Source organism: Pelobates fuscus, chromosome 6 (genome assembly GCF_036172605.1).
Source record: "Pelobates fuscus isolate aPelFus1 chromosome 6, aPelFus1.pri, whole genome shotgun sequence".
Lineage (NCBI taxonomy): Eukaryota > Metazoa > Chordata > Amphibia > Anura > Pelobatidae > Pelobates > Pelobates fuscus.
In genome coordinates, this window is record NC_086322.1 from 231654765 (window position 1) to 231669733 (window position 14969).

General features: G+C 41.6%; 1 protein-coding gene across 1 annotated transcript in view; it reads right to left on the reverse strand.

Annotated features, from left to right (window-relative positions):
* ARHGAP23 (Rho GTPase activating protein 23) overlaps positions 1–14175 on the reverse strand; it is a 95912-nt gene extending 81737 nt beyond the window's left edge. Inside the window, exon 1 of the mRNA XM_063458837.1 lies at positions 13949–14175. Within this exon, the coding sequence (XP_063314907.1) occupies positions 13949–14002 (54 nt within the window). The 5' untranslated portion in view covers positions 14003–14175. The remainder of the gene's footprint in view (positions 1–13948) is intronic.
* Positions 14176–14969: the final 794 nt, after the last annotated feature.

Below are 14969 nucleotides of genomic sequence, written 5' to 3' on the forward strand. Positions count from 1 at the left end.
TCTGTGAGCTTTGAAGTTGCTGTTTAGTGGATGAGTGAGTGCGCTGGATCTTGTGTATTGTACAAATTGGCCCCCAGCAGCACCCCATTTATGCATGTTCAGATGAGTGCAGCCCCCTGGTTTCATATATATTGTATATATGGTATAGGTAAATTCTTGGTTTTGTGTTCAGTTGGGCTATTTTCACCTTACATTTGAAATTAATGTCATTGCAGACAAATCATCAAATCATCAAACATTAAATAAAAATATAGAACTTGCATAAAAAAGGTAAGCTGGCCCTGGCATGGCTCTTACAAAAACATTAAGAATAACATGAGATTAAAAGTAATGGAAAGTGAGCTCAGCTTCTGTGAATAATCTCGATGGCATGTAAAAATGTAGGATTCATATAAACACAGTATTTACAGACAGGCGTTGGTGTATTTATGTTGAAATATGTTCTCTGTAGTACTCCACTCCAACCAATTTAAACTCAACAGAAAATAGTCAGCATTGCCAAGTATGCCCTTTGCTCAATGGTTTTGATGCATTCCAAACGAACAAATGTACCCCAACGTGTACAGTACAGCTTCTTGTATATCCAGAAGACCATTTTCCTTTCCAAGGAGCCTGGATCACGTTAAGAAATACCAACTCTGTCAGGAAATCAGCCCAATAGGAAAATACTTCCTGACATGTTAAGCTCTCATTTTGCTCTCTAGGACCCATGTACTGAGAAAGGTTTATACCAGTGACAGTAATAACAGCTCTCGTAAGTGACAGTCTCCCTGCTAGGAGTCTCAAGGTGATGATTGCCCGATGCATTATGAGTAGAAATGGCATTCAATAATGTCACAAAATGGCAGTCTGGTGTTGCAGGCCTATCATGCTCCACAAATTGTCTTGGACAAAAAGTATGGAGTCAAACAAAAGGGGGCAGAAGGGAATGCTAACTGCATTAGTGACCATGGCTTTAGTTAAATGGTTACTCCAACCACCATGACCACTTTAGTGAATTTAAGTGTTAATGGTGGTAGGAGTCTGTTTGTGCAGCAGTGCAGCATTTCTGCTTGAAATGCTGCACACACAGAGATACTTGCACTTTTGTGATGTGAGCTAGTTACATCCCCGGTACACATGACTTAGGCAGCCTAGAACTCTGTTCCGGGCTGTTTAAAGGGAAACTCCAGTGCCAGGAAAAAAAAATCAGTTTTCCTGGCACTGCAGGTCCCCTCTCCCTCCCAGCCCCCAATCCCCAGTTGCTGAAGGGGTGAAAACCCCTTAAGTGACTTACCAAAGGCAGCGACATGTCCCACATCGCTGCTTCTTCCTCCGCCGCCGCTCCTCCTCCTCTGCATTATGTCGGCCGGTGGGCGAGGCTGATCCCGCCCACCGGCCGGGGAGACCTAATGCGCATGCGCGGCAATGCCACACATGCGCATTAGAGCTACCCATAGAAAAGCATTGAAGCGATGCTGGAGGTCCTCACACAGTGTGAGGACGTCCAGCGACGCTCTAGCACAGGTTTTCTGTGCTATGATGCAAGAAGTGCCACTAGAGGTGGAGTTAACCCTGCAAGGTAATTATTACAGTTTATAAAAAACTGCAATAATTACACTTGCAGGGTTAAGAGTAGTGGGAGTTGGCACCCAGACCACTCCAATGGGCAGAAGTGGTCTGGGTGCCTGGAGTGTCCCTTTAATATAAATCCAGCACGCTGGTGACATATGTAATGAGCTTCTCACTTTCAGGCAGAGCACCTGCCATAAGAGGTCTTGCTTTCCCCTCCCTTTATGTGCCCCTACCCGCCTTCCTCCATTGCCTTTAGTTGTTGGGCAGGGGTTTAAATCAGAGTGGACGCATTCGCTCTGGCCGGTGAAATGGTCCAGTCAAATGCTTTTTTATAAGAAGCATTTGATGAGACCCCACAAGGCTCTTAGTGATGTTGGATGGAGGCATGAAAATCAGTGCCAGGAGCTGTGTCTAGGGCAGGGGTTCCCAATTATTTTTTCCCGTGGAGCCCTTTGACATAGTGTACCAACATCGTGGAACCCCCCCAAAAAATTTAATGTTTTTATATATTTGGCAAATTTCTACAGACAGTAAACAGATTGTAGTACTTAGGAGCAGGTGTGTAGTTCTGTGTGTAGTTTTTTTGTATATAATTTTAGCATTTTAATACAGGGGTGAGTTTGTATGTTATGCTTACAATTATATGCAGTGGTGTGTTTGGATGTAGTGTTGGATTTTAATGCGGATGTACATTTGTGTGTAGTATGGGTGTTTGAGTGTTAATATATAATTGTGGTTGGAGTTCAGGGGAGTCTTTGTATATCAGGTTTGTGTTTGCATGTTGTGTTGGTGTTTGATGACTGGGATGCACATACACACTTACATAGATATACATGCACAATAACAAACAGAAACACACTTGCACATACACACACAGATCCACACAGATTTTTATCTTGAGGATGGTGACTTGCTTGGAGTGCTGCTGCTGGGTGCTGGATGCAGGGTGTTGGGAGTGCTGGATACTGGCTGTTGGGAGTGCTGGATACTGGCTGTTGGGAGTGCTGGATACTGGCTGTTGGGAGTGCTGGATACTGGCTGTTGGGAGTGCTGGATACTGGCTGTTGGGAGTGCTGGATACTGGCTGTTGGGAGTGCTGGATACTGGCTGTTGGGAGTGCTGGATACTGGCTGTTGGGAGTGCTGGATACTGGCTGTTGGGAGTGCTGGATACTGGCTGTTGGGAGTGCTGGATACTGGCTGTTGGGAGTGCTGGATACTGGCTGTTGGGAGTGCTGGATACTGGGTGTTGGAGCTAAGTGCTGGATGCTGGAGTGCTGCTGCTGGGTAATGGAGCACTGCTGGCTACTGCTCTCTCCCTTCTCCTGCCTTCCCTCGGTCCCGCTCGGCGCACTCTAATTCTGGGAGGATGTGACACGCGGTCAGCTCCTCCCAGCATCCAATAATACAGGGGCCCGGTCAGACACCACGGCCATTTAAGACTGTGACCTTACCCCAGTATTTCAGCGATACCGATCGGAGGGCCATAAGTTAATGGGCCACCCGATCGACAAATCTTGTCCTAGACCAGCGTTTCCCAATCGGTGTTCCGCGGAACTCTAGAACAAAATTGGGGTTCCGCGGAACACCAATTGGGAAACGCTGGTCTAGGGCAAGATTTCAGGTAAGCATGTAAGTAAAAAAGTTAGAGTAACACTTTCAGTTGGTTAATCAGGATGTGAGGTCATATTTTGACTCTAGGTGCCACATGTTGTGAGGTCACTCTACCTGCATCCTAGCTAGAATTCTGCATGAGGACAGGTTGCGGTATAAGTGCCTAATTACATGTGCGTATTTTGTATGTTATCAGTTTGTGACCTGTTGACCATGTTAGATTAAGGCAAGCACTGCTTAGCTCTCTATTTGGCTATAACTGCGCCACTACTTGTGCACAATCACCCTGACCACTTAAAGTAGACCTAAAATAAAATTACTAATTTTGAAATAAAAAATTAAAGATATAGTCTTTATAAAAATATGTTGAAATATGAATATGCTGGAGGGTCACTGAAATTTCACATCAGTAAAAAGATATAAGACAAAGTAGTGACTACTTCGTCAAATTGACAAAACTTGACTAAAGATGGAGCTTCCTTTGTCAAGTTTTGTCAATTTGGGAATCAAGCATTTTAGCACAAGTTGGTCCAAGAAAGACCTTGAAATATCCTCCATAGACCTGTATGCTGTACTCTCACACGTGCACGAGAACACAGCAGTGAAGCATCACCTAACGAAGAAAGAAGGTGACCACAAAGAAAAGCTGAATGAGTATAACTCACTGCAGATTCATCCATTGGCTGCCACATGCACAGAGTGGATGGCACCATCTGGGATCTTGGCAAAACATGCAAAAACTCCTGAAGGTATCAGAGCTGTTTTTGTTATTGCAATTACTTAGTGCAATACACTCTTAAAGGGACACTATAAGCAACATACCCAGTTCAGCCTGCTGTATTGTTTCTGATGTCTACAGTATCCTAGCAACATCGCCTGGTTTGATTTCAAACCATTAGACGATTATTCTAAGCACTATAGCCACTTAAGCTGACTGAAGAGATTATTGTGCAAAAACCCTGCAGATGATCAACTTTTTATTTCTTCTTTTTTTTGCTTGTAGGGCCACCTCCCTGGACAGTAAGTTAGTCAGCTGGAATACTTACTTCCTGTTTGTCAATAACAATTATGTGCAACGTTTGCTTCTAGTGTCAAAATATACAGCATCCGAACCCCAAAGGGCATGGACAGGTTGCCTGTAGCTAGTCGAAACCTCCTGCTATCCAGCTCTCAGGCTATGTAACACTAACTTCCTAATAAAGAAAACACGTGTACACATTAAAATCAATACAATAAAAATTAGCACTTGAACTAATCAAGGCATAATGCATGATTTTTTTTATATAAATCCCTAATTATCTGTGAAAACCACTCAACACTATGAGAATCCTTGCACTGAAGATTTGTCCTCAATGTTTCAATGAGAAGGAATTGACTTGACAAAGCTCAGTTCTAACAATGAAGTAAGTCTGAGCAGAAAGTTGGTGGATCTTTATTTGCTGCAGATAGGGATCGACCGATTATCGGTCTGGACGTTATTATCAGCCGATATTCTGAATTTTCAGCAATATCGTATCAGCCTAAAGTTACCAATATGCCAATAATGCAAACCAGGGCCGCCATCAGGCCATGACAACCGTCCGTCCTGGAGGGCCCGCAGCACACTCTTACTAACCTTCCCAGCAGCTCCCCTGTCTAAATCTCGCGAGTTCCGCGGCCGTCAGAGCGTTGCCACAGGTTACCAGACAGGGGAGCTGAAGGAAGCTGATGGGAAGGGAAGTAAGAGTGATGCTGGGCCCCCTCTGCAGAGTCCATGCCACCGGACCACCAGGGAATGCCATATCCCCCCTACCTGGCCAGGTAAGAAGCAGGGAGGGGGACTAAAATGTTTAGATTTTTACAAATTTTATTTATTTTTTTTAATAAAAATGCCCTCCTCCCCCCCCCAATTTTACACACATTACATACCTACACACACACACACACACACTACATTCACTTTACACACACACTCTGCATTTATTATATACACACTACACAGACTCGGCGTATAAGACAGCATATTTCAGGTCCTGCCAATTTCCAGCAACTTCGCACAGCCATTGAAGAGGAGTGGACCAACATTCCACAGGCCACAATCAACAACCTGATCAACTCTATGCAAAGGAGATGTGATGCACTGCGTGAGGTAAATGGTGGTCACACCAGATACTGACTGGTTTTCGGACCCCCCCAATACAGTAAAACTGCACATTTTATAGTGGCCTTTTATTGTGGCCAGCCTAAGGCACACCTTTGCAATAATCATCCTGTCTAATCAGCATCTTGATATGCCACACCTGCGAAGTGGATGGATTATCTCGGCAAAGGAGAAGTGCTCACTAACACAGATTTAGACGGATTTGAGAACAAAGTTTGAGAGAAATAGGCCTTTTGTGTACATACAAAAAGTCTTAAATCTGAATTCAGCTCATGAAAAATGGGAGCAAAAACAAGTGTTGCGTTTATAATTTTGTTCAGTGAGATAGATATATATATATATATACATACACACACACACACACATTAGAGATCGACAGATATTGATTTTTTCTTTAGAGCCGATACCGATAGCTTACCGATATTCTGTACATTTACCGTATTTTTTTTTTTTTATTAAGTGGTAAATGCACAAAATATACATGCCAGTCAGATTTTTTATGTTTTCAAGAATATTTATATGTGTGTGTAGTGGATGCAGTGAGAGTATTTGATTGGATGCAGTGTGTGTTTGCATAGTAGATGTAGTGTGCTTGTGTAGTGGATGCAGTGTGTGTGTCTGTGTGTAATTATGTGCGGTAGGAACTCCCCCACCCCATACCTGTCTCTTAGTGGCCCCCTTTACCTGTATCTTAGTTGCCTCCTCCCCATTCCCCTTAATATTCCTCTCCCTTCACTTTTAGTGGTCCCGCCCCTACCCCAGTGTTCATTTTCCCTTCCCTCCCCTGTACCTTAGTGTCCTCCCTTAATGTTCCTCTATCACCTGCAGTGTTCTCCCCCCTCCCCTGTCTCATAGTGTTCCTTACCACCCCCTCCCCCATAATGTTTCTTATCACCCCTCCACCCCCTGTCCCATAGTGTTCTACGACCCCCGTCCCATAGTGTCCCTCTCTCCCCTCCTTGGTCCTCCCCGTCCCATAGTGTCTCCCTCCCCCCGTCCCTTAGTGTCCCTCTCTCACCTCCTTGATCCCCGGTGTGTATCTCCCCTCCTTGGTCTCCGCTCCCTGGTGTGTCTCCTGGTAGCGTAGCCGAGTGGAGCAGTGCACACCGCGGTACAGGAGATTCAGTATCCTGAACCCGGCCGGACTGACAGGAAGTGCTCTCTCAGTGAGCACTATATTTCAGTCTGGCCGGGTACAGGAAACATAAGTATATACAAATGAAATATACAAACACACATATATATATATATATATATATATATATATATATACACATACATACATACATACACACACACAGAGTTCGTATAGTCTAAACCAGGGCTATTACCAGTGCCTGAAGACCACCCCCAACTCTGTAACCTGCAGTAGTTATTTGCTTAGAGTGCCCCTTTAATCATTTATAAAGTACTGTCTGACTGTATTACAACTGAATTTTAAAATTTTAATCATTCCTAATCTACTTAAGTCTCTCTGGATAAGAATTGCTAAATGAATAAATAAACTTCCACACATATCTAAAAATCAAAAGAGTCAAATAAAATATGCAATGATTCATGAAAATAGATCACCTTAAAAACATACGCACTTAAGCAGGAAAATGAAATGATGTAAAGATTAAACACAGAGATCTATAGTCGGATTGTTGTCATGGTAACCACACATTCTGGCAAGCAAACAAGTCAGACATCTTCACTGTTAACCACAAAAATGCACTAAAATATGGAGAATGGGCACAGAGACCGACCTGAGACAAACAAGTTACAGCAAGCTTATCATTTGTCAGCATTTCCTCAAAAGACAAATGTATTTATTTTCACCATAACCAAATTATCCAGGATTCATTTAAGGAGAGGAGGATTCTTGCTATGACTTTCCAACAGATATGTACAATAACTGTTAGATACAGACCTGGGAGAGCGGGGAATAAAAGGACATTGTATACACAGACTTCCCTACATACCTACATAGAAAGCATTATACATTTTGATGTTCACACTATCAACAAAAATACACGCACCAACAGCATACAAATATTATCAAAAACATACACACTACAGTATGTTACCTACCGTAATAACAGCCTACACATATAATACAGGGTAGTTGTTTTTTTTATACACATCTATATAATACTCTAACAAAAATATAGACAAAAATAGGAGAAAATAAAATAAAAATAAACTATACATATACAGCAGTATGATATACAAAAAAGTATATTAACAATACAGTAAACTGTGGCAGACAAATTACAAAATTCAGACTAAACTAGCTCACTTGGAGATTTTTGTTTTTCTCCAGATCAGCACTTTTTGCTTTAATTTTGCAATTCAATTTCAATTCCCTACAATTTATGTAAAACAAAAACGAAAAAGTAGGAATGCCAAAAGAGTGAAATAATCACGTCTAAGATATGAATGGAAAAATACAACCTTATATAATGACAGCTAAATGAACAATATCTGTCAAAAGATATATAAATCGCACATAGAATAATAAGAGTACAAATGAATGGACACGCAGGATGTATATATATAACTCACAAAATGTAAGTGAATCTCAGGCTCATCATCCTTAGTCAGAAGTAGTCTTCAGAATAATATGTAGAAGATCTTCTTTTGTGCTTGTAAAATAAAGAAAACCAAGAGATAGTGCAGATAATATGAAAAATACAAAGAATTTATTACAAATTGCACTTACAAAGGTCCAAATAAAACCAGCATATAATCCACTGCAGGGTGGAGATAATAATACAGCAAGTAAATCCCCCAAATGTAGTAATCCAACGCGTTTCGTCCACTGGACTTCCTCAGGGATTGTAATCCTCTTCTTCCCAATCTTTGTTTAAATATGCCGCCACAAACACATCCAATGGAGATCACCTGTGGAGTAAGTCTGCCGCGTGCGTTTCATGCTGGAACGCACTGAAGTCATCCGGCGTCATTTCCGGTTCCGATTTAACAAAAGAATATATCATGCGTTCCTCGTTGGAACGCAACACACCAATAAAACACAATATATCTGAAAGTGTCCCATCTGGAAATCATCTGTATATATAAAGAAACAACCAAATCGAAACCTTAATAGAGTAAAGCACATAACTAAAAAAATCGGCGTTACTTCCGGTTCGATTGTGCTATGTATAATTTTTCTTTAATACATTTTTTATTTTATTTTTTCATTATTAGATTCTTTTATATTTATTATTGATTTGTATTCAATTCATCTATATTTATTTATAACGTTTTTTATTATCATGTATTTTTTACATTATTATTTCATTATCATTTTGTTTTACACATTCTCTCCTTTTTGCCCCACTAGAATCTCTATGGATATATCAGATCCATGTATTTGGCAATATATAATATCAGATTGAAGCTTTCTATTTTTAGGCATTTTTTGCTATTGCGTTCCAATGTAGAACGCATAGTGTATTCGGCCGTTATTCCGGAACCGGAAGTAACGGCGATTTTTTTTTAGTTATGTGTTTTACTCTATTAAGGTTTCGATTTGGTTGTTTCTTTATATATACAGACGCTTTCCAGATGGGACACTTTCAGATATATTGTGTTTTAATGGTGTGTTGCGTTCCAACGTGGAACGCATGATATATTCTTTCGTTAAATTGGAACCGGAAATGACGCCGGATGACTTCAGTGCGTTCCAGCATGAAACGTACGCGACAGACTTACTCCACAGGTGATCTCCATTGGATGTGTTTGTGGCGGCATATTTAAACAAAGATTGGGAAGAAGAGGATTACAATCCCTGAGGAAGTCCAGTGGACGAAACGCGTTGGATTACTACATTTGGGGGATTTACTTGCTGTATTCTTATCTCCACTCTGCAGTGGATTATATGCTGGTTTTATTTGGACCTTTGTAAGTGCAATTTGTAATAAATTCTTTGTATTTTTCATATTATCTGCACTATCTCTTGGTTTTCTTTATTTTACAAGCACAAAAGAAGATCTTCTACATATTATTCTGAAGACTACTTCTGACTAAGGATGATGGGCCTGAGATTCACTTACATTTTGTGAGTTATATATATACACATCCTGCGTGTCCATTCATTTATACTCTTATTATTCTATGTGCGATTTATATATCTTTTTACAGATATTGTTCATTTAGCTGTCATTTTATAAGGTTGTATTTTTCCATTTATATCTTAGAAGTGATTATTTCACTCTTTTGGCATTCCTACTTTTTCGTTTTTGTATTACTATTAGTTTGGTGTTTTAGAGGGCACACTTTTTCAGTAGGTTTGCATGTATATGTATTATTAGTGGGGTGTCCTTCTTTTTTGTTGCATCCCTACAATTTATGGTTTAAAGAATCAACCACTTACTGCGTGAACACTACTATACACTGACTGCCCAACAAATATACATTCATTTAAATAGTGCGTACATATTCAGCAGATCTGTACAATAGGAAACAAGAAACATTTGATTCTACAGAAACACACAAGACACACGTGAACAGTAAGTGACGAGGTCCCTGACCAAACGAGCTTACAATACACTATACGTACTTTGATAAAGACACTGACACCTCTAAATACATACATTGCTCCTATACATGTATACCAGTACTGCAATATACATACTCTGTTGTACACTAACAGTTATCATTAATATTGTATTATTTATATAGCACCATCAGATTCCGTAGCGTTGTACAATGGGTGGACTAACAGACATGTAATTGTAACCAGACAACTGGACGTACAGGAACAGAGGTGGAGAGCCCTGCTCAATGAGCTTACATTCTAGAGGAACATACTACTCACATAGATACATGATAATACAGACATACATCGATAGCCTTTTGTACATGCATACATTGATACACACTGCACTATATAAACAGCTAAACACACTGAAAGACATGTTCACTGCTCTGTACACTGACAGTACGGTAGTGCTCACACTAACAGCCCTTTATACATACTGTACATACACTGTTATATAGGATATACACAGATATATATACATATACACTACACTATATTTATAATTATACCCTTTTTATTGGACTAACATAATATTTAAAAGACAAGCTTTTCTCTGGTATTTTGTCTAGTGGACTAATACAGTTCATTCAATCTACACACACAGCATAGTCCATGCTGGTACCATTTCCCTGTCAGGCTAGTCCTTAAAAGGGATCTTACATGTAACTTCTGTGAGTGCCATCCCTGTCAGGACTGGGTAGTGACGTGATTCAGAGCAGCCCAGCAATGGAATGCTGGACCTAAAGTCATAGGAGTTCATGATGTAGTAGACTGCTGGGATATGTAGGACCTCACTACTCCTTTTAATACTTTAGCAAAAGTTAAAATACAAGCCGACCAGAAGTGGCAATTATTGATCATCTCCAGTAACGGGAATCAATTGCTCTCAGAGTCAGAACTCAAAATACTGTATTGCCATGTTTACATTATAGGAACACTCTAAGCACCACAACCACTACAGATAAGAGGAGCGGTTTGACAACTATTGCTGGATCAAGGCACACTCCAATGAAAGAAAGATTTCCAAGAGACACCTACATTTGTAAGCTTGTACATTTCACATTTACTTTTAGCATTATTACAGGTAAACATCAAGTACAAAGCACATCTGTAGCTAAACTTACTAGTTTTACCATATAGACTGTAAGCTCGTTTGACCAGGGCCCTCTTCAACCTATTGTTCCTGTAAGTTTTTGTAATTGTCTCATTTATTGTTAAATCTCCCCCTTTGATAATATTGTAAAGTGCTACGGAATATTCTGGCGCTATATAAATACATGTAATAATAATAATTAACTGCCAAATGGAAATCACAAAAAAATACAAATAAACTGTATTCATATTGTTTGCAGGCAATAAGTCGCTATATTTGAATCATACTTGGTGGCTTTCAACACACGCACGCACGCACGCACGCACGCACGCACACACTGGCTTGTGGTGAATAGGAATTTTAGGTAATGTCACACAGGCATGTGTTGAAAAGTTCCCCAGTGGTTCAACAACCAAAACATGTCTCTCCCAGTGACTACAGACCAGACCCTTTGCTGCTTCTATGCATATGATGAAGTAAGTGACTGCATTAAGTTGTCCAACTCTGTGTAAAGCAATCGCCGTCCGAGAGCACTGGCTGCGGGTTAGTCAAAAGTTTGATGTCTAATTAAAAAGTTCACGTCCACATAGAGGGTCACAGCTTGGGCTCCAAGAAAAGCACTTTTATGTTGTCAACCTACACATAACTGTTTGATGCACGCTGGGGAGAAGACATCCAAATGAGCTGTAGTGGTTATTCTTTTTATAATATCACTTGAAATACCGTACACACACTGTACCTGTATCTCAGCTAATGTTTCACTAGGATACCTGTAAGCCTACATCTCCCGTTAACCTTAAGAGCACTCCAGAAAATATTTTTGTCACCAAGACACACATTACTACACGCACTGACAGTCCTTCAACAAGTTTGCACATTGTAACACACATCACAGACAACCCTACAACATGCACACACTGCCACACATCCTTGACAACATGTACACAGAGCCACACACATCCATGACTTGTGCACAATACCCATTACAGCTCTACACACATGCTCAGAGCCCCTTATGCATCCACTGTTGCACACACAGCCCTGCATGTATCCAATGCCACACTCACCCTCACAGCCGCCCATACATCCAATGCCGCACATATCCTCACAGCCGCCCATACATCCAATGCCGCACACACACCCTCACAGCCACCCATACATCCAATGCCGCACACACACCCTCACAGCCACCCATACATCCAATGCCGCACACACACCCTCACAGCCACCCATACATCCAATGCCGCACACACATCCTCAGCCACCCATACATCCAATGCCGCACACACCCTCACAGCCACCCATACATCCAATGCCGCACACACCCTCACAGCCACCCATACATCCAATGCCGCACACACACCCTCACAGCCACCCATACATCCAATGCCGCACACACACCCGCACAGCCACCTATACATCCAATGCCACACACCCTCACACACCAGCATGCATCCAATGCCACACACATCCTCACAGCCACCCATACATCCAATGCCGCACACACCCTCACAACCACCCATACATCCAATGCCACACGCACCTTCATATCTCTGCACGCAGCCAAACATGCATCCAATGCCACATGCATCCATTGCTGCACACCACCCTTCAAAGCCCTACATGCATCCACTGCCACAAACACCCAGGCATTCCTAAAAGCATCCGGAAGCGTCTGAATGGAATAGTCATGCCTACACTGCTGCTCTTTACATGATACCATTAAAGCTTAGTACACCCAACATTTACAGTAGCAGATTTACATATAAACAAGCCAACCACTGCACACACTGCAAGAATAATCATTGAAACCCAGCAGTGTACAAATTATCAACATCGTAAATGTGAAAGTTCAAGTTGGTGGTATTACAAACACCGGAATCAAGCCCTGTACACATTTACGTTATTATAAACATTTAAGTTTTATTTTGTACAAGCTATCTGCACTGTAAACCTCAGATTGTAAACTCATTCTTCAACTTAAAAAAAACAAAACCTTTCTATAATTGTAAAGCTCTGAGGAACATATTGGCGCTTATACTAATCATAAAAATCAATTAAACTATTAACATCCAAATCCAGCACTGTATATAATAACTACAGTATTATAACAATTTACAATGTACAAATAGTCAGCAAAGTGTACAGTACAGCAGTGTGCATCCTGGCAGTAGCACTAACACAGCAGTTCAGAAATGTGCACATTGCCAATACTGTAAGTACTGGAGTTCATCACTGCACATCATACTTCAATTACAAAAATTGGAATGCTGCACTTAATTCACTCCTCCTATTATAAACACTGAGGTACAGCACAGAGTACAGGGCCATACTTATTACAAACAGAGCACATTAGCACTGAACAGCATACCACTACTATAAAATAGTGCAAATCAACACTGTGTGCACTGCCAGTGCTATGGACAGAGTACATTACACTGCCCATACTATAAACAATGTGGGCCAAGAAAGTGAGGGTCTCAACTGTACACACGCACACAAATATAGATTATAGATATATACATACACATTATTACATATATACACTATTACACATACTATATAAACCAGCCCTGCACATACTGTACATCCTATACTAGGCAAATCAGCACTGAACATATTTGCAGGCAGTATTGTAAAGTGTACAACGAGCACTGAACACACGGCCAGTATTACCTATATAATCAGCACCGGACACACTGTCAGTATGATAAAGATTAAACTGTGCATATAGCCAGCAGATCAGGGTGGCATTTTTTTGTACAAGGCACCGGTATATGTTGGCGTGTTCCCAGTCCATGCTGGCTGTCCCTGGGGGTCCCTCACAGTGTGTTTCTCGGTAGGGCTGGGGATATGATTTCGCAGTTTAGTAAATACTTCTCATTCACGGATACCCGGATAAATCTCCCCCGCCCTAGCAGGGCCCCCAATAATCTACATCCCTCCACACCAGCCATTACCGGCGGTACCCGAGCTCCTGCCAGGCTGGCGGGGAGGACTGACCTCACTCCAGTACCTACCTGTGAGGACGGGGAAGACGGGGATCCCACCAGGCAGAAAGCCACGCCATTCATTGGGTGGACGGGCCGGGAATCCCTGGCAATGGCCGGACCCTCTCTCTCACTCTCAGGCTCCCTGTCTCTCTGTGAAAGTCTCTCCCTCCTCCCAGGATGACAGCACCTCTCCCTCCTCCAACACTCCCCTCCCCCTCCTCTGGAGAGACTGCTGGAGGCAAGGGGGAGATAGGGCAGGGGATGTAGCAGGGAGGGGTGCTGAGCTGTCACACTGGAGGAGGGGAGGGGGGAAAGAAAGGATAGAGGACAGAGGGGACAGGAAACAGGCTGCAAGGAGGGATACATAGTAAATAAGAGAGACTGGAGAAAGGGATTGTGCTTAATAGAGGACAGAGATCATTCGTTGGGAAAAAGAGAGAGACATAAGGAGAAGGATGGAATGTGGAGTGGATGGAATGTGGAAGGAGAATGTCTTGAGAAAGTGAGAGTGGAAAGTCACAGAGAGAAGGATGGGATTTAAGTCACAGGAGTGGAGGCATGAGAAAAAGGATGGATGGGAGGCAAGAAAAGCACTGCAAGGAGAGATACTTAGTAAAAGGAGGATCGAGAGAAATAAGGATTGATTTATATAATGGACAATAGTAGTTTAAATGTAAGAATAGACATACGGAAAATGGTGGATAGAGAGGAAGGGTTTAAAAGAGAGAATAAAAAGTCACAGAGAGAATTCGGGAAATGGTGGAATAAAAAAAAGAAAGATAGGATAAGGAGGAGCAGAATGTAGTAAAAGCTAGTGATACTCTGAGGGTCCCTGTAATTTAAACTAAGGTGGGATGGAGATAGTGTGAGAAGAAGTGGATAGAAAAGGAAGTAGGAAATAGTTGGGAGAAATAAAGCTAAGTGTTGATGGTAATGGGGAGTAGACAGGAGGTGTATGATTTGGGTAAAGTTATGATTTAGAAAGTATTGCAGTGGGATGGGGAAAGTGATGTGGTTGGCATGAAAGAACAGAAGAGTGAGGCCAGAG